Raw genomic sequence first — 24,333 nt, forward strand, 5'->3', positions numbered from 1 at the left:
AAGAACAAAATGCTAGCCTTGAATCAGGCATCGTACATTGACCAGATGCTAGCCAAGTTTTTGATGCATATTTCCAAAAGAGGTTTACTCCCTTTCAGGCATGAAGTTATATTGTCTAAGGAATAATGTCGTAAGTGTAACACCCCGTTTTATTTTGTAGTTAAACTTTAATTTATTTTGTAATTAAGCTTTAATTTATGTTGGATTACTTGGATAAATCAGAATACGAGATTTATGTATTTGACTAAGTTAAAATACAATTTAAATTATTCGAAATTACTTAAGTTTTAATTTAGCTTGTATTTGAAGATTTGATTATCTATGGAGCTAATTAAATTTGTTGTTGGAAGTTTTAAAAAGAATATATATATATGTATGTATGTATGTATTTTTGGAAGAGGAATGGGGAATTTGGAATTTAAAAAGGAAAAGGAAAAGGAAAAGGATTTTAAGTATATTTATACATGTGGGAATGGAAAAAAAGAAAAAAAAGAAAGAGAAAGAAAATATAATTTCTTTTCTTCTCTCTTTCCTCAACCGCGCGGACGTCTCCCCCCTACCCTCCTTCTCGTTTTTTTTTCCTTCTTCAAGCACGCGTCTCTGCCCCTAGCGCCGTTGAAGCCAGTCGCTCGCCTCCTGCTCTAGATCTACAACCGCTGACCCCAGCTGACGCCTCCCCAGCTGTCGCCGACTGCCCTCTCCAGTCGTACCGCTTCCTCCAGCCGTCAGCTCCATCAGTGACCAGCCGCCGCCGCCGCCAGCCCGAGAGCATTCTCCACAGTTGTGCGTTGCCAGTCACCATCCTCTAGCCGCGCCGTTAGCCGCCACTGCCCAGATTCTTGCGAGAATCTTGAAAAATCTTGGGTAAGATTTATTTTCCTTGGATTTTTTGGAGTGTAATTCACCCATTTGATTTTGGGTTAAATTAGTAACCTTTCTTTGATTTGAAACTTAGATTCAAGATTTGGGATTTTGGGTTAAATTTTATTTTTGGAGTTGGTTAAGTTTTGTGTAAGTTGTAGTTGGTTATCCTTTAGACTTAGACCGACTCACTTTTTAGGCCATAGTTGCTAAACTAAACTTGTGGTTAATGTCATAGGACTGATTCGAGTTTTACCCAAGAGTTATTAAGGATTGTGACCAAGTTGAGGTAAGTGGTACTAGATTAGATTTATAAAGTTAATTAATGGACTCTAGAAGCATGATTTTGTCGTTGTGATATACTTGTTGCATGACATTTATGAGTATTAAGAGCATGTTTGAATTTCTAATCAGTACTGAAATTATGTATGTGATGCATGATTAGATCGATAGGGCAGTTACCATTTCGCCTTGACGCATGCTTTATTTTAGAGAACCGACGGGTCTACTTTCATGTTTGACGGTATGCTTACGGGTGCTAGACATGCGTGAATCGTCTGGTTCACACGTTCATGTTATTTTTCCATGTTTGATGGTGTGCCTATGGGCCGCTAGACATGCGTGAATCGACAGGTTCGCGTTCATGTTATTTTTTCATATTTGACGGTGTGCCTACGGACTGCTAGATATATGTGAGTCGACAGGTTCACGTTCATGTTATTTTTTTCATGTTTGACGGTGCCTACAGGCCGCTAGACATGCGTAAATCAACAAGTTCACGTTCATGTTACTTTTTCATGTTTTGACGGTGTGCCATCAGGCCACTAGACATGCAAGTCAAGGCAAGACAATACATCCTTTGGTTTCTTTTCATCATCTAAGACCGATGTAGTTGTTTGAGCCACGGGCCATCATTCTCTGCTCGTGGATGCATAGCCTTATCCTGGTAATGGGATCACTTACTGAGTATTTTATACTCAACCTTTATCTTTATTTGTTTTCAGGTAGCGACTGACAAGAGGAATCCGTGATAATGCCAAAGGAACTAGATTCGCTTCCGCATTTGAACATTTATGTTTTCTCATGTTTTTATTTTATTTTATTTGTGATTTTTCTTTTATTATTTACTTCATGTTAAAGGGTACCCGAGTCAAACGATTTAAAATCTTGAAATAATGGCAGAATAGTTTCTTATACACTTCAGGAGTCCAAAATCATGTTATTTTATTTTATTTTATTTTCATCAATGTGAATATTTATGAAGTGGGGTTTTGGCCAACTACATAAATCCTAGATTCTGATTTATCCAAGTAGTCCAACATAAATTAAAGCTTAATTATAAAATAAATTAAAGTTTAACTACAAAATAAATCGGGGTGTTATAGTAAGACACCTCAAGAGGTTGAGGAAATGAAACGGATCCCTTATACATCAGCTGTTGGTAGTCTGATGAACGTGATGTTATGTACTAGACTTGACATCTGTTATGCAGTGGGGATAGTCAGCAGATATCAGTCTAATCCAGGATTTAATCACTGAACCGCCGTTAAGAATATCCTCAAGCATCTACAGAGAATGAGGGACTATATGCTCGTGTATGGTTCTAATGATCTGATCCTTACAGGATACATGAAATCTGATTTTCAGATTGATAAGGATTCTAGGAAATCTACATCAGGATTAGTGTTCACTCTTGATGAAGGAGCAGTAGTCTGAGGAGTACCAAGCACGGGTGCATTGCTGACTCCACTATGGAGGCTGAGTATGTAGCGGCTTGTGAAGCTATTAAGGAAGTTATGTGGCTCAGAAAATTCCTAACTGATCTAGAAGTGGTTCCAGACATGTTTAAGCCTATTACCCTTTATTGTGATAATAGTAGTGTTGTGGCTAATTCCTAAGAGCCTAAAAGTCACAAGCGCATGAAGCTAGAGCTGAAGTATCATCTCATCTGAGCGATTGTGTATCAAGGGGATGTGATCGTCATACAGATAGCTTCGAAGCACAAAGTTGTCGATCCATTTACAAAGGCCCTTTGGCTAGAGTGTTTGAGGGTCATTTGCAGAGTATGGGTTTATGAGACTGGTCACATCTAATTTAGGACAAGTGGGAGATATTGTAGTGGACGCGTATTATGCCCTAGTTTACTGTTTTGTGTACTTGTATATTAGTATGACTTTTATGATGTACACCCCACTAGCTTTAGGACAAGTGGAAGATTGTTAAGGTTGATGTCCTAAATCTCGTTGGTCTTGTAGTTTGTAATTGTAATGTAAAAGTAATTTTATTTATTTAATAAAATATGAGAAGACATGTGAGCGGGGGTATTTTATACAAAAGAAGTTTGTTTAAGACCGGACCGCGAAATGACTAGTCTCATTATATAACACTGTTAATAATAGACACTTACATTTCACCATGATGACCATAGGTGACATGACCTGAATCCTGAGTGAGTTGTGAATTTCTGCCCATGAAGGCTGTCATTTGATTTATACGGGTGATAGTGGCCAGATCGCCAACTCAATAAGTCTACCTTTTGTGGATTTGTTTGATTGGGGAGTTGGGAATACAGCTACACAAGACGAAATTCACTCATTCCCTAATGTCTGGGTAGGTAGATAAATTGATCCCTTAAGAGCTGACTAATTCACTCATTCCCTAATGTTTGGGTAGGTAGATAAATTGATCCCTTAAGAGCTGACTCCAGGGCTTAAACAATGTGGCATCACACCATCTCTTGGCCCCATAGGAGTTTGGTCATCGTTGGACTATGATTAATTATTCATTAGAGAGATCAGTGGTACTTAAGGAGTTAGATTTAACTACAAGGAAAAAATGGTAATTTTGTCTCAACGAGCAATTTGTGAAGGGTCATTGTATCGTTGACTGGTTATATCCAATGAACACAGAAATATATTTATAGTACGAAAAGTGCAACTACCGGTCTTTAGTGAAGTGATCGACAGTTAATGGATATTGAATAATTTAATTAAAGGATTTAGTTAATTATTCAAGTACCATTGGAGCTTCTACAGGTCTATAAGGTCTCTTCTGTAGCTCAACAAGTTTATTGAGAGAATTAATGGTATTCTCAAATGGTATTCAAGTACCATTTGAGAATCAATTTTGGATTAATTTGAATTGTTCAAATTAATTGAGAGAATTAATTATATATGATATAATTAGTTTAACTTAATTACATATGATATAATTAATATAATGTATTTGATACATTATAATATAAAGTTTATTTGAGAGGAAATAAATATTTGAATCTTTTTAAATATTAATTATATAGATGAGATTCATACAATTAAATTTAGTATAAATGTAATTTATATTAAATTCTATGCACGCATGAGAAAAATTGTCACATCCCCAGACTACTCTCTTAGCCTAGAAAGAGACATGGCTGCAACAGTCATATACTAACTCTTTTTAAATATATGATAATAACATGAAATCTCAAACATAGCAGCTGCCACTAAAGCCAAATAAATATTTATAGAGATTACAACACTTCTCATAAGTCCCAACTCCTAAGACCTAGTCCCTACATGAAACAACTACAACATGTGTACAAATATTTATAGTAACCACCTAGTTGACGGGTTACTAAAACTCTTGACTTTAAATGGTAGAGCAGATGCAGAGCTATCTTTGGTGGATTTGACCGCTACCTGGGGAAAGAAAACATTTAAAAAACGGAGTGAGTTTCTAGCCCAATGAGTGACTTAAGAAAGAAATCTGGTTCTCATGCATAAGTCTCAATAAAGAGATCATACTGAAACATAAGTCTTTACAATAACATTGTACTGAAATGTAAACTTTACAGTAACCTTGTACTGAAATATAAACTTTCCAAGCATTAAACATGTAAAGTTATTTTCATCATAAAACATTAAATTGGTCCTTAGTTGAGAATAACCCTGCTATAGTTAAATCCCAATGTCAATTCCTTTGTCAAGAGAGAACCCTTTTGCTCAATCTCTGACATCAAACTACCTAAGTGCACGTGGTTATAACTAAGTACCGTCATACCTTAGTACTATTGCTCAGATATCTTCTTAGTGTCCTTCAGTATTGAGCTGCTCGGATACCTTCTCAATGTCCTTCAGTATCGAGCTTGAAGTAACATTAGTCATACTAAGACTTACTCTTTAAAGCATGTAAAGCTAAACGCATAGAAACGTGTCTTTAACGGCTCTAACGCATGCTTTGTGCATTTAAACACACATAAATAGTTTTACAACATACTTCCTTACCTGGCATGTGTTTGAAAATATAAACTCATAGTTTGCTTGGAAAACTACTTTGTAAAATAGCTAGCATGAGAATAATTTTTTTTAAAATCATGGTTTCTTTAAAAACATTATAAATACTTAGTCATTCACAACTTTAGAGCTACTTCTTAAAGGTTGATATGCTTCTAACAATGGTGTCAATCCTAACCTTCTATGTCATAACCACGAATCTTCATGCAATGCAGATAAACATTTATTTTCTACTATAGGACAATCTAATAGATCAATAGTATAAACATTTTTATCTCTATTTTCTACAAATAGAACTTTTCCATCACATGCATTTTCTATTGTACAATTTTTATCACTAAAAATTACTCTATATCCTTTATCACATAATTGACTATTACTTAATAAATTATGCTTTAAACCATCAACCAACAAAATATTTTCAATAAGAAAATTTGAACCGTTATTAATATTACCTTTGTCAACAATCTTACCCTTTTTATTGTCACCGAAGGTAACGTATCCTCCATCTTTCTTTTCTAGGTATGTGAATTTTGTGTGGTCCCCAATCATATGTTTTGAACATCCACTCATCGTCGTCGTCGTCCTCTCCAAAAGCCATAACGCACAGATTTGCTACTTTTTCCTCGCTTTCGTCCCAAGTAGCTTTCATGGCCCTCCTGCTCTTCTTTGAAATGGCTTTTCTTTGAGGACAGTCCCACTTCACGTGTCCAGGCTTTTTGTATTCATAACAGATGATTGTATCTCTGTTGCTCTTTTCTCCTTTGCCTTCTTGATTGTTGACTTTCTTTGAGAAGTTCATTTTCCTAAAATGCTTTTTGAACTTCTTGGTCAAGTAAGCAAACTCCTCATCATTTAGTTCAGCTTCAGTTTCAGAGTCCTCTTGAACTTGAGTGAACTTTAATGCTAGACTCTTCTTCTTTTTGACATCTTATTCCACATTGGCCTTCATGATTATCTCATGTGTCATGAGAGATCAAGCAAGCTTCTTCGGTGGAAGTTTTGAGAGGCCTTTTGCTTTTTGGATTGCCGTCACCTTAGCTTCCCAACTCTTAGACAATGATCTAAGAATTTTTCTCACATTTTCAGAGGTGGTATAAGATTTTCCTAATCCCTTCAAAACATTAACAATATTCGTGAACTTAGTAAACATTTCAGATATAGTTTCATTTGCATCCATTTTAAACAATTCATAATTATGAACTAACATGCTAATCTTTGACTCTTTAACTTGATTAGTTCCTTCATGAGTTACTTCAAGCATATCCCAAATTTCTTTAGCAGAATTACATGCAGAGACTCGATTAAACTCATCAGGACATAAAGCACAAAACAGACAGTTCATGGCTTTAGCATTAATAGAAAACTTATTTTTATCTTCATCATTAAACTCTTTTCCATTTATTCCAGTAGTTTCCATAAGCTCGAACAATTAAGTTTTTCGAAAGAGGAAGAGAATATAATTTATATATATATTTTTAAATATTTTTGTAAAGAGAAATACTTTTCCAAAATTTAGATTTTAATCAAAAAGATTTCAAAGATTAAGAAGTAGAGAAAAAAAATACGGTTTTAATAACCAATTTTCAAGACATAAAAATTCTAATGAAAACCGCTTTTAAAACTTAATTTTCCAAACTTTTTGCAAAAATTAGAAAAATTCCAGATTTAATAAGATTAAAAAAAACAGAATCTAAAATCAAGAAAAAAAATATAAGACAAAACTTATCTTCAAATTGTAGGATCTAAAGGCAACACTAGAGTGGTGAATAGGGTTGATTACCCTTTTTTTTTATAAAATAATTTTATCTTCAAATAATGCTCAATAAAGTTAACCCACTAATTTGATTAAAGAAAATTTATGCAAGACAAAACTTAAATCATGCAAGTTATGATGACTTCAAATTTAAAGACAATTTAATCAAGGATAAATTTAAATAACACACTAAAAATTAAATCATGCAATTTGGAAAGATTAAAAAAATAACTAAGACAAGAAGCAAAAAATTTGAAAACAAGAAAGAAAAGAGAGGAAGAGAAAACACCGGGAATTTTAGTGGTTCGGCAAATTGCCTACTCCACCCTCCAAAACTCCTTCTTGGGTATTTCACTAAGTGATCCTCTTGCAGGTGAGGACCAAACCGACACACGACCCTCTTTTTCCTGGGCTAAAGAGAAATCCAAGATCCTTTTTACTGGTTAAGGATCAAACCAATTTCTTTTTCTCACAACCCAAGGTGTACCCACACCTTAATACAATTCTCAAAAATTAAAAGAAAACCTCACAATATTACCTCTTGAAGGCTAAATACATAAGTTGAGCACTCAGAAAAAAAACTCACAAAAATAACTCTAGGCCAATTTAGGAGCAAGGAGGACAAGAATTTGAGAGTAGAGAGAATTGAGAGCTAAAGACTTGATAGCTTTTTGGTGTGTCCATGAAGAGTAAAATCAAGTCGAATTTATAGGCGAGGAGGATAAATTTTGGCCATTGGATATGATTGCAAATGAAGAGTGGAGATTGAATAAAAATAGAAAATGAAAGGATTTGAAAAGAAATTTTGAAATATTGGAATTATTGAGATTTGGAGAATAAAAAAAATTTGAAAAGGAATTTTGAAAGATTGGAATTATTGAGATTTGGAGAATAAAAAGGATTTGAAGGATGAAAATTTAGGAAGGAAATCAAATTTGAAAAGGCTAAAATTTGGTGAGAATTTGGAGAAAATTGGATCAGGAAATTAAAAAAAATAAGAAAATAAAAACGAAAATAAAAAATAGTCGGATGATATGAGCACCACGCGCACAGGGGAGGAGATTGAGCGTCACGCGCCATATTTTGTGAAGAAACCATAGGCACGTGCGGCGCACGCGCGCGTTCGCGCGTGAAGCTGGGTGATCGCCATTTGTCATTATCTCATTCGTCCACGGTCGCCACATCACTACCACATCATGTGCCACGTCATCGCCACGTCAGCAAAAAGTGATCGGTTGGAGCGCTATGTCATCTGACAGGTCAGCTACCACGTCATCAATATTGACTGTTTGTGTGCCACGTCAGCCGCCATGTCAGATACCACGTCAGCAAGGTGCTACGTGTCACTGCCACGTTGGATTTCCTTTCCAATCTTCTTGTGTTTATAACTTTCTCATTTGCATTCCGATTTGAGCGATTCAAATTGCGTTGGAATCATCTTTCTGAGCTCTACAAGAAGTGACTCTGAAACACTGAAAATATTAGTATAAAAAATATGAGTTTGTTATCATCAAAATACTTGGTTTGATTGAAGTCCTAAAGCTAATACTTAGCATAGCTGATGCCCCTTAATCGGTGGTTTAAGACTGATTACTTCACCTACTAACAATGCATGCCTCTAACTAGGTTCAACACACACCTTAGTTCTCACGCAAACCTATTCTAATGCATGTAATTTGTGCCTTGTCCTCCTCTCGGCTTCAAACATCATTGCACATTCAGCTCTTTCACCTTTGCAAAGCCTGACCCACGCAAGCTCTACTCATTGCATGCCAAGTTTGACCAATGCACAGCCAGCCATACACCAGCACATAGCTCTAACGCACATTAAGTAGTCAGCGTCTTACGCTCAACACCTAGACTAGTCCGCATGGACTCAACGCCTCAATTGTCTAGCTTTGCGCCCATCGCATAGCCCTTGTTGTTGCTCATAGTCTTGTGCTCATGCTCTCCCTCATCGTGTAGTGCTTACATCCATCGTCTAACGCACCATGCCCATCGTCTAGCGCTTACACTTATGTGTAGCGCTATCGTCTAGCTCATCATCTAGTGCCGCAAGCAGCTATGCGATCGTCCATGCGCAATGCTCCAATGCCCAGTGCCCACGCTCGCATACACCCAATCCTACCGCACGTATACTAACCTCTCAAGACTTGGTTGTCGTATGCCTTGTCCATGCATAGGGTTGCTTGCCCTCCACACGGCTCCTCTTGGCGTGCACAACCAACGCATGACTTCTCCTCACTCGGCCACACTTGGCTCCCTTAAGAGACCAACTAACCTCAACAAATAAGTAAGACCAACGCCCATGGCTCAACTCCAACGCCTAGCACAAATCCAACATATGAGCTACAACACTTAGCCAATTTCTAGCTTCACCCAAGAGTCAAGTTTCCAAACTTAAACTTTTCTTCTAACTCTTCACTCTTTTCCCAATAATTAAACATTAATTCTCACACTAACCTACTCACCATACTGGTCTCAGTAGTGAACATACACAAGTAGGAAAATTAGGGTTCAGGGTTTACAAAAATAAAAATGGTAGGTTATATTGTCTTTGAGACAATATAAAAACTATAGGTTATATGTTATATACGATATAACATATGGTTTAATGTATATATTATATGATAAATTAGTTATCATATAAATATATATAAATTTTATTATTTTTGTTAAAAAATAAAATTTGAATTTAATTTTGAGGGGAGTTATAACTCCCTCCCCTCTTTTCTCTTGTTAGACAGACGTGTGTTGGAGAGTAATTTGAGCTGAGAATCATCTTTATCATCTTCTTCTTCACAGAGAAGGAAGGTGTTTGATTCTGCTTTTCCTCTAAGCAAATTCTCTCTCAAAATTTCAACCCCTATTTCCAAATTTTTTCAAAACCCACACACTCCTGATATTCTCACCCTGCCCTAAGGAGAATATAGAGGAAACAAGTGTGGTGGTATCCTCTTTGTCAGTTCTTGATTTGAGGGTTCGAGATTGTTCGTGGAGAAGAGGATTTCGTGAAGAAGCTTTTGATTTCTTCAAGGGTAAGTCTTTCTTGAAACCCTAAGTCTATTTTTCATTCTTCCTTGCATGTTGTAAATTTTTTATGTTTTGCACAATCTTTGCTTCTGTAAATTTTGTTCTGTGTAAAATTAAAAATTGGGAATGATCCCCCCTTCCGCAGCGGAACTTCATCGTTTCTTCATAAGTAATACGAGTTTGAGCTATTAATGAATCTTATATACTTTTTCAATGATTTATCATATGTTTTGGAAAGAAAAAGTTTATGTTTATATTAAACTACCACTCACTGGGCTTTAGCTCATGTTTTCAATGTTTTATGTTTTTCTCCCCCTAAGTAGCAATGAAGTCCCGAGACCAAGCTGAGTTGCCACTGCTTTACAATGATAGTTTCCTCCTACATTGTAGGTGCTCATATGTGGAGTCTCGATTTTGATACAGTACAGAGTTATGACTAGATGTACATGGTTTTAGGAGCATGAGACTTTTAATAGTGGGGTGGTTGTGTAGTTGTGTTAATGTTTATGATGTACTTAATTCTTTTTTATAGTATGTATATGTATATACCTTGATTAACTTGTTGGATATGAGTCTGGACAAAATAAGGAAATCAGGGAGTTAGGGAGTACGTTAAAGGATGGTTATTAAATGTGATGAATGAACATACTTAAGCTGTTCAGGGTTAAATACATATTGAGTTGGAGAGTTGGATGTTAAATGTTGTCAAGAGGGGTGATATTTAATATCTTCACATCTTCTTCTAGGTTTAAAAGGAATCTGGAAGAGGGATGTGATACTTTCGGTATGCTATCTCTCTAAGCTCTCAATCTTGATTTAACTAAAGAAATCTACCTAATTTTAATTGATACAGTACCAAAAGGTGTAGAGATGTTCTTAAAAAAACTGCACATTGTGGAGATCCCATATTTATTATTCTAATTCAACATTAGTCACATAGGACAGTAGATTTCTAAAGGACATACTTATTTTGTTCCCTTTTTGATAGCTGAACGTCCAAAATGCACCCCCTCCCCCCACCCCCAAGGGAAATAGAAATAAACACCCTATTCTAGAATAAGTACATTTAGTCTTTAATATTTCAAAATGGTCATTTTAATCCATAAATTTTTTAGAATAGGTTTAAAAAGTCTTGTACTAATAAATTCACTAAATTTAATCATAAAATTGACTGAATGTTGATGTGTGAAGATGACTTGAAAATATATATATAATTATTTTTCCTGTGTTCATAGGTTTAGGTTCGGTTGAAAAAACTTTTTAGAACCAACCCAATTGTTCGGGTTGTAAATTTTTTCAATCCAAATAACTTTTATTAAAAAATGAACCCAACCCAACCCAATCATAAAATATTTGGGTTAGGTTGGTTCGGGTTAATCGGGTCATTTATTTAAGATTTTGTTATAAAAAGAAGCAAAACGTAAATATGTAAAAATCTAATTTTATTTTCATAAATTAAATTAAGATTAATAACTCAATTTCAATTTATATAATGAAAATTTTCTTTCTAAAATGTAAAGAAACTATTTTTAGGAGTTGTTAAATAATAAATTATTTGAATTAAATAAAATCAAAACAAATATATGTATAAATAATTGTGTTATAACTAATAAAAAATATATTTTAAAGTTAATAATAAATTCGGGTTAGTTTGGATTATATTAGGTGAACCGATGAACCAACACCATCTATAAAAATTTCATTTATTTAAATTCAACCCAACCCAAATGAGTTGATAACCCAACCCAAATCACATGGGTTAGATTGAGTTGATCGGTTTTTTCGGATCATCGGCTTTTTTGAACACCCCTAATCCTATCTCTTTTTCTCTCTCTTCATTCCCTCCTCTTCCTCCCTCTTCTCATCTTCCCTGTGAGCTATGAAGTCTGGTTTTCTCCTCCCTTTTAGTCTCTCTCCATCTTTTTCATCTCTAGACAAATGCAATATTTCCCTTCAACTACAAAAACTTAGATCGTTATTTTAGCTCCATCCCTGGCTTAATCATCTAACACTAGCATTTTGTTTTAGCTCTACAAGCTTTCATTCACATTAACCTTGCTCAGAAGGATTTTTAGAGTTTTAAGCTTGTTTTTCACTCTCTCCCAGATTCCTTTTCCCTTTATTTTTCGCTCCAAAGTTGTCTAAGAGAAATTGGCTTGGAGATTCTATCCTTCTTTCACATGAGAAGATGGGAATTACACACAATCACGAAGACTTTCTCAAGAAATTTGAAAGAAAGAGAGTAACATAATCTTATAAATTAGAGAGCAGTTTCAGAGCTACATCCATGCCTCACAAAATTAATGTTAAAGAGAAGTGCTGAGATTGTAGAGAGATGAATTTTAAATAAAAATGGCACAACAGTTCGTATATGGAAGGGAACGTTGCTGAAAAACGATAGAGAAAAAAAAAAAAAGGAAATGATGGAAAGGGAGACTCAGAGGAGGGAGAAAGAAGAGGAAGAGAAGAGAGAAGAGAGAAGAGGAAAAATAATTAAAAATATATACTTTTTTCTAAGTCATCACGACACATCACAATTACAATTTTAAGATTAAATTTAATTATTTTATTAATAGGAGGACACTAAAATAACAAATTTAAAACATTAGAGACCAAAAATGAAAATTTGTGAACCAAAAAGATATTTTTTTCAAATAATTAATATGGAAATTAAAAATATAATACTTTATTCGAAAAATCAAGAATAATAATTTTTAGGTGCTTCTCTATTTTTAAAAGTTTTATTTTGGTTTACATATTTTCAACTTCCGTATACTTTAATCCTCATACTTCAAAAGATTATTCTAGTCCTTGTATTTTTAAAATATTACTTTTGGACAAAATCAATTTATACCCATGAACTTTGGGTGTTGTATCAAATTAGACTCTAAACTAATAACTGTATCAAATAAAACTTTGATCTTTGGGAGTTGCATTAATTTAAAGGTTCGTTTGGACTAACTTGAGAAAAAGTTTTTTTTTTAAATTTGTTTTTATTTAAACACATTTGACAAAAGTTATTGAAAATACATTTTAAAAACTATTGTCTTTCCGTATCAATCTAAACCTCAAACTTTTATAATTATATCAACTTAATTAGATTTTATTTTGATATATTTATGAAAGTAAAGGGTTTAAATTGATATATTTATGAAAATTCATGGTTAAAATTGATACATTTATAAAAGTTCAAAATTTAAATTGATACGAAAATTGAAATTGACGCAATCTAAAAATTTAAGATTTAAATTGATACAATTCTTAGTTTAAAATTTAAATCCATACAACTTTCAAAGTGTAGGGATATAATCTCTATTTTGTATATTTTATCATAAACTTTTTATGGATGAAAATTTTTAATACGAATTTGTAGCCATATTTTAGGGATTAAATAAATCAGTCGTTGAGTAGAATTCCAAAAAACAAAAAAACAAAACAAAACAAAAAAAAAAAACCCATAAAATGAAAAGAAAAAGAGGACCAAATGGATATTAAAACATTGTGAAAAACAAGAGAACACATTTTCCACATAAATGAGACATGCCGTACAAGTAGAAAATGAACTTATATAATTATTATTGATAAAAGAAAATTAAAAAAGAAAAAGAGTAGCCAAAATATTCCCTAGCAATGAAAAGACTTTAAAGCCCCTCCAACTTGCACTAAATTACATTAAATTAAAAAACCCTACCAGGTCACCCACCCTTCGGAACCCCCAAGGAAATTTCCACGTCAGCTAAGAATATTTTCGTCATTGTCCAATAGGAATGAAAAGATCTTAAAGTTACGGGCCGTTTGATTTTAGCAGCGAGAGGAACTCCGTTTAGCCGCGCTAGATCTGGAACCGTTGGGACGTGGCCGCTTCGAGGCCGTTGGATTGTCGTTCACGTTTAACATTCCCACGCCATCTGAACCGACCATTTCTATAAACATCCTCTGTAGGTCCTCGAAGCTGTCACCCTAGAGAAACCGAAAGGGGATACCAAATATTCGTAAGATTCGAGGTTAAAATACTAAAAATTCCATAAAAGTAATAATTTAATCAATATTGGTTTGTAACATTTAATTACTATACTTTTCATTTGGGTAAATTTAGTCCTCAACTTTATTACATATCAATTTGATCCTCATATTTTCAAACTTGTGACAATTTAGTCTCTAACATAAAAATTCATTAAAATTAGATGTCAATTTTTATTATTTTATGTACACTTTCTATCATATAAAAATATTAAATTTCTCATTTATTTATGAAAAAAAAGAATCATATAAAATATTAACACTAGTTTCTACTAATTTCTACTAGAGAGACTAAATTGTTATAAATTAAACTCGAGAGCTAAATTGTTACTTTTACGAGATTTTTAACCTAAGATTAAAGACAATCAATGGCTGAGATTAATTGCCTGGGAATTTGGACGGTCAGGATTTTACCTCCGGTTTGACGTTGTTCATCATTGTGATCATCTCTTGCATGAAATCGCAAAATTCCTGCATCGCAAGCGGAAAAGAGGACGCATTTTACCCCCAAAAAATAGAAAATTAAATATTTTTACTTGAATTATTAATTCTTAAAATATTTGTGAAATTCTCAACAATGTACAGTCAGACAAAGTAATAATAATAACAAAAGAACCATTGAGATTTGCAAACAAAAATCGAATTGAAATATGAAATGATGTGAGAATATTCAAAATTAATTTTCAGTCCAAACATGCCTTCTACTCCAAAAGTAGTTTGTTTTTTATTTGTTTGTTCTTTTTTCTTTTTTCTTTTTGATTTTTGCAGATTATTATAGAAATTGTAAGTTCATAAAATTTAATTCACTAAAATCATTTCCATACACTAGACCACTAAAGTATTTTATAGTGACTAAAACGAAAGTGCCCATTTCTAAACTCGACCAATTCAATGTATTAACATATGCTTAAAAAAAAGATTAAACATACCAATGAAAATATGATTCACAAAATCTGATCCATAAGTTTTGTAATTTTTTTTTTTAAAAACACTGATTCATAAGTATTTATTTTTCTCATTTGAAGACCGAAATTATAAGTTATAACTCTATTCGATGACAAACGATTTTTTTTTATTTCATTATCCACTTTTTACTAACTTTTTTAAAATCCAAGCTATCTTCTGAATTTACATTTAACACAAATATATAGTTCTGAATTATATATAATAAAAAAATTTCCTTATAGTTAGGTTAATATTTTCTTAAAGAAGATTTTTCTTTAAAAAAAAATCTTAAAGAAGATTAAAAAAAAGGGAAAAAAGCAAACACAATTTTCTAAATGATTACCAAACAAAATTTAATTTTTTTAAAAATAACAAGAATTACGTACTTATTGTGTTTATTTAACCAAAGTACGTACTTATCAAGTAGTACTCTAAATTAAGAATTCTTGCTTCTCTCTCTCTCTGGTAATAGAAAGAAATGTGAAGGCATAGAAGACAGAAAAAAGCTAAAACAATAACACTTTCTATTTTGTTTTGTTTTTTTGGAAAGGCAATACATCCGTTCAAGACAAAATTTGAAATCACTAATCGGGCCTTCAAAAATTTACCCATTCTAGAAATTTTCTATTATAAAAGTTAAAAGATCTCATTTGATAACTATTTCATTTTTTTTTTTTTTTGATAATTAAACATATAGAAATTGCTTTTACCTTCAAATTTCTTTATTGGTTATCTACCATTAACCAATGATTTAAAAAAATAATAATAATAATAACTTTAAAAAATTTATTTTTGTTTTTAAAATATGACTAAGAATTCAATCACTCTATTTAGAAATATGGAAATCATGCTAAAAATGAAAATGAAAAGTAAAATAGGCATAATTTTAAAAAATAAAAATAAAAATAAAATTATTACCAAATAAGACCTATTGTTTAAAAATAATCCCCTCATTTCTCACACATTGGTTATTATCTTATGCGGTATTTTAAAAATTTGTTTCATAGTAAATCTAGCTTTCTTCATTTTTTTTAAACTTAAAATTAATTTTGAAAAGCTAAATTGTGAGAAATACCTCTAAATTTTGACCTTTATTCCAAAACTACCAATACTACCATTGGCTTTTTATAAAGTACCTTGGAGTAAAATAACTTCTGAACATAAATTGAATCTTCAAACAATATTCTAACGTTTAATAAGGATATTTTAAAATTGCTAAATTATAACAATATTTCTCATCCTTTTACAAAATACCCCTATATTTTTGTAAACATTTAAAAACTATCCAGAAAAATTCTTATAAATGGAAAAGAAATGAAACTATCTACACACATATTAAAAAATAAGATTGGACCCATGTAGCAAATTTGGTAAATTTTGCTATGGGTAAATAGTTTAGCTCATTTTCTATATTTGAAAATACCCCAAATATAAATCCTTTACAAATTCAAACAAAAATAAAGACTTCAAACCGTGTGAAGATAACTAAGATGATAGAGTTATCCAATTTTTTTGTATTCACTTTTGAAAGTATATAGAGGCATTTTAAAAATAAATTGAAAATATGAAGTTTTTTTTAAATAAATTAATCGTTTATAAAATAGAAAACAATTCCACAAAAACCATTTTAAGAAGGAAGGTTAAAAAAGGGAAGTTTTAAAAACGCCATTGGATGACAGCTTTTGAACGCAATGAGAAATGATAAATGATCATAACGGCGAAAGGGTAAAAAAAAAAGTAAATATATATATATTAATAGAGACGACGTCTTCTTTTCGTGTATACAATCATGGCATGCCAAAAATATCTAAACCCATAGCAAAAGCAGAAGGGGGGAAAATGCAATAATAATTAAATAATAAATAATTTTAAAAAATTTAAAAAAAATTTAAAAAAAAAAAAAAAAAAAAAAAAAAAAAAAAAAACTACACGAACCTCATCGTCTTCTTCCGTCGGATCGTAAAGCCCGGCGTCGTAAACGGACCTCTTCGTCTGATCGGAGAGAACTGTGAGATAGGAGGAGGAAGACGGAGCAACCTAACGCGCGTTAGTGCCATTTCCTATGAACATTGACGGGGAATTCAACGGCGTTTACCAAATTGACGGGGATTAGGGTCGGAAGAACCGATGATCTCACCTGAATACGCTTCTTGTACTAATTGAAACTGCCGCTTAGCTTCTCCAGCCACCGCCGGATTCCGCGTCCAGCGGTCCGGATGCCATTTCTTTTACCACAATACAAATGAAAAAAAACAAGAAACACAGTTCAGATTTCACAAATTCACTCTCTAATCAAACAAAACAAGAAAGATCAAGTACATCGAAAACGGAATTCAAATTCAATACCAGAGCGAGCTTGCGATAGGCTGTACGGATATCAGAGAGGGAGGCATCCTTACGAATACCGAGTATGGCGTAATAGCAAGCTCCGCCGTCGGATCCTCCTCCCCGATCCATGGAAAAACGGAATCAGAAAGAAGAGAAGCCGGAGAATCTTGAAATACAACCAGCACACCAAACAAAAGGAGTAGAAAACGATTTTCAGATCACCATAGCAACGCCGTGGAGTTGAAAAACAGAGGAAGAAGAAGCAGAAGAGGCTCTGTTGCGTCGGGTTTTTCAACGATTGGCGTGTGGTCTATACGGAAGGGGGAGCTGACGGTAGAAACAGAAAGAGAGAGATGAAAATATCTTGCAGATGATATGTACAAGGAAAGTTCGAGAGATTTCTCTTTTTTTTTTTTTTTTTATTTCTATAATTTTTTTCCCCTTCCACAGGCAATGGCAATCGAATACTTTAGACTAGATATTTTAAGCCCTAACAATTTGCCACTTGAATTTACATTATTTACTAGAGATGCCACTCTCTTAGGAATGACTTATGATATGAGAATGAGGTAATTGCAAATTTACTCTTATTCCCTTTTAGGAAAATAGAAAATATTGAGTAAACAAATAGGGAGATTTTTATTTTGATTTTTTAAATCTATGGTAAAAGTAATGTTTATAAATTTTAAAATCTCAATTATTTGGATAGAAGACCAATTATAAGAATATTCAGCTCAACTTTGTTGTAGGTTAAACCTCAATTAAGGTCTAGATCTAAAGGGAAAAATGAGCTCTGAGAAGCCCTTGAAACCCACATCAGCATAAGAGGAAAAAAAAATCTTCAAGCAACGAAATGAACATATCAAGCTTGGCCCTAGAACTCGTTCCACAATAAGAAAAATCATCGAGCCAATCTAAGTGTCCATAACACTTGATTGTCTCAATATCTCCACCTCTAACAAGTCCTCAAGCACGTGATAGCGAAAGAGCCATACATGCAGCAACCCCATCAACCATGGAGGTACGCATCACTTTCATGTAGTATCGATGTGTGGGCAACACAGCACCGCACCACACCAGTGCAATTCTTTGTGCAAAGTGAGCCTAACACATGCACATCAACATAGCTTTTAGTAAATATGATAACAATACAATGAACTTTTCCTTTACAAAAACGAAACATATTCACCAACTAAATATAATTCAATCGCTTAAATATCCCTATTTTTATAAAGTCAAAGGTATTTTACCAATGCAATGTAAGGGGGTGTTTGACCATAACTAACAAACTCCACCAATTTCTATAGTGTTCACTATTGAAATATTATACACATTTATAGAAGAACTCCATCTTTCCCTCTATCTCTCTCTCTTTCCAACTCCAACTAAACAACTTTTACATTCAAACAAAGGCTTTTTAACTCCAAACTTTAGAACTCAACTCGACGCCTCACGAAATCTCTAATCGTCCAGACGAACGAAGATCTGAGTTCATTCTTTTTTGAAATTATTTATTCTCTTCCAATATATTTAGATGGGGAATTGACGTGAAATAACTACTATTTCTTACAAATCAATGCTTTGCTCAGATCTTTTTCCCCCAAGTGTATAATTTCGTTACCTTGGTTTCTTTTCCTTCAGTTGCCGTATCTGATTTGTCTCAATAGTACTCCATAACGCTATATAAATTGAATCGAGAATGTCGTTGTGTCACCGCATGGTGATCCGATCCCTCGACCTATAAGGCCGCCTGATGTAGGAACCTGTATTCTTTGACATGTTTATTGTAAAGAAAAACATTTCCCTTTCTAATTGATTATAAGTTGCAACAATTACAACTTGCACAGCTGAAACAAAGATAAAATGAGGAAAGCAGACTCTTTACTAAGACTATTTGCTACACATTGGCCCCAAGGGAAAGCAAAAATATTGCAGGAAAACACATAATAGGTATCTACCAAAAAGGGAAAAAAACAAATTTAAACAAATTAAGGACCTGCAAATTTAGCAGAAACTTTTCTCCTTGGGTGTGCAGTAACTTGACACTAAGACCCACAAATGAAGTTGCTTGACACTTTTAGAATCGAGCATGGCAAGACGGTATCTGAATCAGAATGGCTTAGCCATTTTGGTTTGAAGATTCAACTGATATACTCTAAACAGCAGCTTGAAACTTAATCTGCCCCATTTAAGATATCAGCCCCGTGATCCAGATAAGGGAAAATGCCACACCCTCCAGTCTCCGCTGCATAACTCGAAGAAGGAAGCAAATGGTTTCCATGCTCGGTTGGTGCTGGAGTGAAGTAAACTGGAGATTGTGGTAGAAATGTACATTCTTCTACAGTGTAATCAGGCTGCAGTGTTTGAGGAAAAGCTTGGTCCGTGGGATTGTTATAGATTTGGAAAATCGATGGCTGTGCTCCATCTTCTTCGCTGTTGTAAGTATTTGGAGCACGAATTTGCAGGTTCTCTGCTCAGAAAATAGAATTGATTTTCTTTAGAGAACTATAAATTCTATAGGACAAGACATGAAAAGGAACATATTTGAACTCAAAATATAGTTTACACTCAGAGACAACCATGTGCCTTAAACAAGAAAGAAACGAAATAAGGCAACTAAGGGAACCTTAAAAGTGAGGAATTTTTCATGCTAAAAGGCCGAAAAACTACAGATCTAACCAGATCAAACCGATGGTTCAAGCACAGACTATATTAGTTGGAAAGAAGCATGTAGAATCGCTTGGATAAAGAAGCCATTTTACCCCTTTTGGTATCATTTACTTTCCAAAAATCAATTGCCTCAGAAAAGTGAATCTGAAGGCATCAAAACACAGACTACTACTATGTTTACATCAGAGGTAGTAAAATCTCCGTAGAAACATTTACTTTGGTTGTACGCTCTATTTAAGAAGGGTAGGAAGATCATCAAAAACGTTGAAAGAACAAAGAATATGTTGTATTATATCATTCATGAACGGTTTTTATACCTTGTGAAAGTACGATGCCAGGTCCCAGAGGTTGCAATCCTAGATTTGGAGAAATAGACGAAGGACCAGCTTGCTGGTAGGTCAATGACAATTTAGGGGTTGCTTGCCCATCAAATCTGTTCAGATATATTGGCTTATTCAGATCTTCAACCAATGCCTGCAATGAACATGACAGCTACTAAGTTCCAGATCAGAAATTCATATTAGAAGAGTGAAGCATGATTTTTCAGTTGATAAAGACCATGATTCCTTTTTCCATTTTTGTTTGCTTTTCTCCTTAAATACAAAAAATGAAGTCATAGTTTACTAATGCGCAGAAATATGACAAATTTTCAGATGGAGTTGAACAGAATAATTACCCCATTCCATCCATTTGGGCATCTAGAAACCGTGCAATCATCCATAATGCAAGTTTTTGCATGACCCAAAACTTTGCGCCATGTCTTATCTGACATTCGGTCAAGTATCTATAATGTCATCATTGAAAAACAAAGTGTGAGTCGTGAGATTATTCTTTTTAGAATCGGTCAGATGGATGACGGAAACAAATGAAAAAGAACAACTAAACATAAACGATGCAGAACTATAGTTAATACGACCAGAGAAATTATCTTACACGGCGCAACTCGGGTTGATTTGTTCCATTCAACAAGAGAAAGTCTTTGACGGTGACAATTCCGTGCAAAGCAAGCTGCTCATGGAATTTACCATCTTTTCGTATTCTCTCCAAACGCCATACTTCATCGTGCAAGCTTGGAGGATAATGCTTTGTATACCCTGAAAAGTAACTAATTAATCAGTTACAGGCTTTAAGCTTAAAACAAAATTATGATTTATAAAAATCTGGTACCCAGAAAAAGTCATAGGTCAACAAGGCACAAGAAGGAAGTGGTGTTCGTTGTAAATGTTGAGTAATCACAACTTACCCTCTCCACGGCTGTCTTTGACAGAAAAAGGATAGCTTATGGCTGGCTTAACTCTTTGTTCTCCAGAATTTTTTTGTGAAATTCTAGCTCCCAATATGAACTTCTTGTTCGGTATCCAGCTGGAATTATCAGTTATGCTAAGATCACTAATTAATCCAACCCCATTTTTCAAGACGATACTCTGGGGTCCTGCCAATAAAGGTCTTTTACCTTCTCTTTCACTTAAAATTTTGGCATTGAACTTCTCCTCAGTCCAATCCTCTCTATCACTGGAAAATAGTCCATGAATGACAACAATATCCACCTTCGCCGATGATAGTGGACCATATTTTACAATAGTTTTGGAATTGGCATCGTATAGCTGAATTTTCAATGGTCTGCCACACTCAGCTTTCAGCTGACTGTTTGTAAATATCTGGTCAGGCAGTTTGCTTTCAAACAGAAGCTGCACACTATATCCTTCTGTCGTTTCAGATTCACTGACTGAGCTGCTGGAGAACCAAAAGGAAGCTAAGATCAGTTGGAGCACAGGGCGAGAGGACAGATATAATGATTGGTGAATTATCATGCATTAAAATGCAGGTCAATGAACAGATTTTACTAATTGATAAACCATTTGTATTGACAAATAATCAAAAAAGCGATCCTGAATTTGATGGCAGACAAACTTAGAGAATAAAAGCATTAAAAGGAGGAGAGACAGTTCACAAGAGTTTGATGGGAAAAATAGAGCAATGATTGTGTAAAGATGTAAAGAACCTACCAAGATGAGGGGAAAAATTTGGCAATGGCACCTTCTGTCTCTTCTCTTACCTAATAAGCACACACAGAGAACAAAGAATAGAATATCAAATGTTTGAAATCAAAGTTTTGCGGCCCATGTTTCCTCCTCTAAAAAGAAAAATAAATATGAGTAATAAAAGAAAAGAAAGAAGAAGAAGAAGAACGAAACCAAAGGTTTGCTCACTAACTATGGCTGCAGCTTATCTGAACATTTTAGAATGACATTCTTAGCCACATCTCCATATATTTATCCTTGTTTAGCTATTTAATACTTATCCGCAATTTGAAATTTAAACTTAGAAGTGGTGTTGGAGACTAGGTGGCCCATAACTTGGTGCAACTTCCTACACTATCAAATGCTCAAGGGTCTTTTGGAAACTCTTTAAAACTGCATTGGATCCTTCTTGAAGGGAGATGAAAAATAAAATAGAGAAAAAAAACACAGGGATTTATAGCCAAATAGAGAAATAAAAAATTGTGGCTTCCATCAAGGCACCACAGTACTTTCCTTTTATCTACAACGACTACAATTTTAATTGCTAACTTAAAAAGGCAAAGCTAAAAAGAAACAAGGTTGTCAAAGTAAATTCTAAAATCAAATGTAATCTTATTCAATTTTGTTATAACCAAACATAAGAGACTCGTCTTACCACTTTCCGAATCAGAGGTTCGAGACAAGCAAACAGGTTATCCTCCCCAACAGCTCTGCAGAAACACAAATGAAAAACACACGTAAGAAAAAAAAAATGGATCGATGTACAGAAAATCAATGTTCTTGTACTAACTATATATACTCACGTCTGGAACATATTGATTCGTTTTGGCTCTTGATTCGAAGTTCCAAATTCACCACCATGGTAGACATGAAAAGGCCTCTTCTGTACCATCAAATACCGAGAAATAAACTCAAAATAATCACAATCTCTAACGAATTACTCTCAAGATAAATATTTATAACGAAATGGCCATTGACAATGAATTGATTTCAGAAGGGAGAAGGAAGCTTCCATTAAACTACTGAAGAAACGCGTTAATAGTTGAAGTCAATCTTATATAATAGAATAAATGTTAAGATCAGCAAGCATCATTTTCTAGAGGGAGCCTGACATTACCTAGATTTTGTCATGGAAAGTTGGCAGAAATTCTCTAGCTTTGGATAACTAAATAAACTGCCCTGTCCTTTGTCTACTGAAAAACAATTCAAATAAAATATCAACCACTACCCTTTACGTGTTCTTATCTGACAATGACTGGGGAATGGATTTTGGAAGAGAAATAAACGAACATGGCCGATTGATCGAGAAGAAACACAGAAGTTACAGAGAAAAGTTCAGCCTCTAAACTTCAAGTAGCTGAAATTACCTTCAAACTTCTGGGAAAATTCAGTCAATTGAAAAACCCATACTCAGAACATGGATGGGTAAACTATTTTCCTCGAGAACGACACGACCCACATGAAAACGACGAACAGAGACAGAAGAAACATAAAGATGTTTGAAATCGAGACAAAAAATTACATGAAATGGACAAAACTGATCTCATTGTCCCCACATTCAATTAAACAATTACATTAAACTGTAAAAATGGGGAAAAGATATCATAATGAAATCAAGATGATTAGGGTTTATTTCGGGGAAATGGATAGGAAATGATTGGTGTGAAGAGTTACTTTACTTGAATTTTCCGCACTGTGTGGTCTGACCACCGAAATTATGAATTTATTGAGTCAATGAGCCGATCGTACGTAGAACTTTTTGCAAATTTGACGATCTGTTATTTCGTAGAGAAATTTGAAACCATTCTTTTTCCAGGAAGATGCAGATCTCTCTTTCGCCATTATCGGCTCTGTCTCCTCTCTCGGTCGGCGTCGGCGGCTCCATCTCTATCTCTCTTGTTCAGTTCTAAAACCCACATGGAAGAAGCCAATTCAAAAATACTCGCTACGTAACTTTTTCTTTAAATAATGTTTAAAATATAATTTAGGCTATTTTCATATATATATAATTTAGGTCCTCTAATTTGTAGTTTATTCGATATTTATCCACATATTATCTCAACTATGTATCCACAAATTTCTATCAAACTTACTTTTGTTTTTAGAACATTTTTAAGATCCGAAGTACTACCAATTGCCCTTAATTTTAAATGAATTACTACTTCATTTCTCCTCTATGTATTTCTTTGTATATTTCCAAAAATTCAAATACCATAAATAATCTTAGTTTAAATTTTGCAGCTCACTCTCTTGCTTACAATGCTTTCAATTATTTTTTTCTGTTCAAGAAATGTATAAAGTCCACTAGGAGACTTATTTCTCCGATTGGATGTCCTCTATTCTCCACGAGAATTGTATTGATGTTTAGTTGTTTAAATAAAGTAAGTTTTTAGAGAGAGAAAAAAAACATTGTGAGGCTATTTAA

General features: G+C 33.8%; 3 protein-coding genes and 1 long non-coding RNA gene across 18 annotated transcripts; 1 reads left to right on the forward strand and 3 right to left on the reverse strand.

Annotated features, from left to right (window-relative positions):
* The first annotated feature begins 482 nt into the window (after positions 1 to 482).
* On the forward strand, positions 483 to 2,057 carry LOC120079382 (uncharacterized). The gene is made up of 2 exons (XR_005482228.2): positions 483 to 864; positions 1,100 to 2,057. It is a non-coding gene; the product is annotated as an uncharacterized LOC120079382 (long non-coding RNA).
* A 4,054-nt stretch (positions 2,058 to 6,111) lies between these two features.
* LOC150035715 (uncharacterized) lies at positions 6,112 to 6,555 on the reverse strand. The gene has a single exon (XM_090314407.1). It carries the CDS (start codon positions 6,553 to 6,555, stop codon positions 6,112 to 6,114), a length of 444 nt encoding a protein of 147 aa, XP_090170533.1.
* A 6,921-nt stretch (positions 6,556 to 13,476) lies between these two features.
* LOC120079666 (Chaperone DnaJ-domain superfamily protein) lies at positions 13,477 to 17,675 on the reverse strand. The gene is made up of 5 exons (XM_039033961.2): positions 17,236 to 17,675; positions 17,027 to 17,114; positions 16,825 to 16,895; positions 14,359 to 14,415; positions 13,477 to 13,884 (listed from the first exon to the last, which is right to left on the reverse strand). The coding sequence occupies exons 1-5, from the start codon at positions 17,344 to 17,346 to the stop codon at positions 13,726 to 13,728; spliced, it is 486 nt and encodes a 161-aa protein (XP_038889889.1). The 5' UTR covers positions 17,347 to 17,675; the 3' UTR covers positions 13,477 to 13,725.
* Positions 17,676 to 18,997: 1,322 nt separating this feature from the next.
* On the reverse strand, positions 18,998 to 23,882 carry LOC120079664 (calmodulin-binding protein 60 B-like). Of its 15 annotated transcripts, none has more exons than XM_039033956.2 (10): positions 23,588 to 23,882; positions 23,026 to 23,101; positions 22,712 to 22,791; positions 22,564 to 22,618; positions 21,894 to 21,943; positions 21,131 to 21,621; positions 20,821 to 20,981; positions 20,564 to 20,671; positions 20,205 to 20,361; positions 18,998 to 19,687 (listed from the first exon to the last, which is right to left on the reverse strand). In XM_039033956.2, exons 3-10 carry the CDS (start codon positions 22,720 to 22,722, stop codon positions 19,392 to 19,394), a joined length of 1,329 nt encoding a protein of 442 aa, XP_038889884.2. In that variant the 5' UTR covers positions 22,723 to 22,791; positions 23,026 to 23,101; positions 23,588 to 23,882; the 3' UTR covers positions 18,998 to 19,391. The 15 variants fall into 15 exon arrangements, with proteins under 15 accessions (XP_038889884.2, XP_038889887.2, XP_090170703.1 ...); XM_039033959.2 differs by having other exon boundaries at positions 23,026 to 23,098; positions 23,588 to 23,842; XM_090314577.1 differs by having other exon boundaries at positions 21,131 to 21,618; positions 22,712 to 22,788; positions 23,588 to 23,842.
* Positions 23,883 to 24,333: the final 451 nt, after the last annotated feature.

Source organism: Benincasa hispida, chromosome 6 (genome assembly GCF_027475165.1).
Source record: "Benincasa hispida cultivar pf3 chromosome 6, pf3_genome.v1.1, whole genome shotgun sequence".
Taxonomy (NCBI): domain Eukaryota; kingdom Viridiplantae; phylum Streptophyta; class Magnoliopsida; order Cucurbitales; family Cucurbitaceae; genus Benincasa; species Benincasa hispida.

Coding starts and splice junctions, on each gene's coding strand:
- LOC150035715 (XM_090314407.1), bottom strand. CDS start 6,555: ATGGAAACTACTGGAATAAATGGAAAAGAGTTTAATGATGAAGATAAA.
- LOC120079664 (XM_039033954.2), bottom strand. CDS start 22,800: ATGGTACAGAAGAGGCCTTTTCATGTCTACCATGGTGGTGAATTTGGA. Junction 22,619..22,711: donor CGAATCAATATGTTCCAGAC/GTGAGTATATAT, acceptor GTGTTTCTGCAG/AGCTGTTGGGGAGGATAACC. Junction 21,944..22,563: donor AACCTCTGATTCGGAAAGTG/GTAAGACGAGTC, acceptor TGTGCTTATTAG/GTAAGAGAAGAGACAGAAGG.
- LOC120079666 (XM_039033961.2), bottom strand. CDS start 17,346: ATGGATCGGGGAGGAGGATCCGACGGCGGAGCTTGCTATTACGCCATA. Junction 14,416..16,824: donor CGACGGAAGAAGACGATGAG/GTTCGTGTAGTT, acceptor CTTGCGATGCAG/GAATTTTGCGATTTCATGCA. Junction 13,885..14,358: donor TGAACAACGTCAAACCGGAG/GTAAAATCCTGA, acceptor CGGTTTCTCTAG/GGTGACAGCTTCGAGGACCT.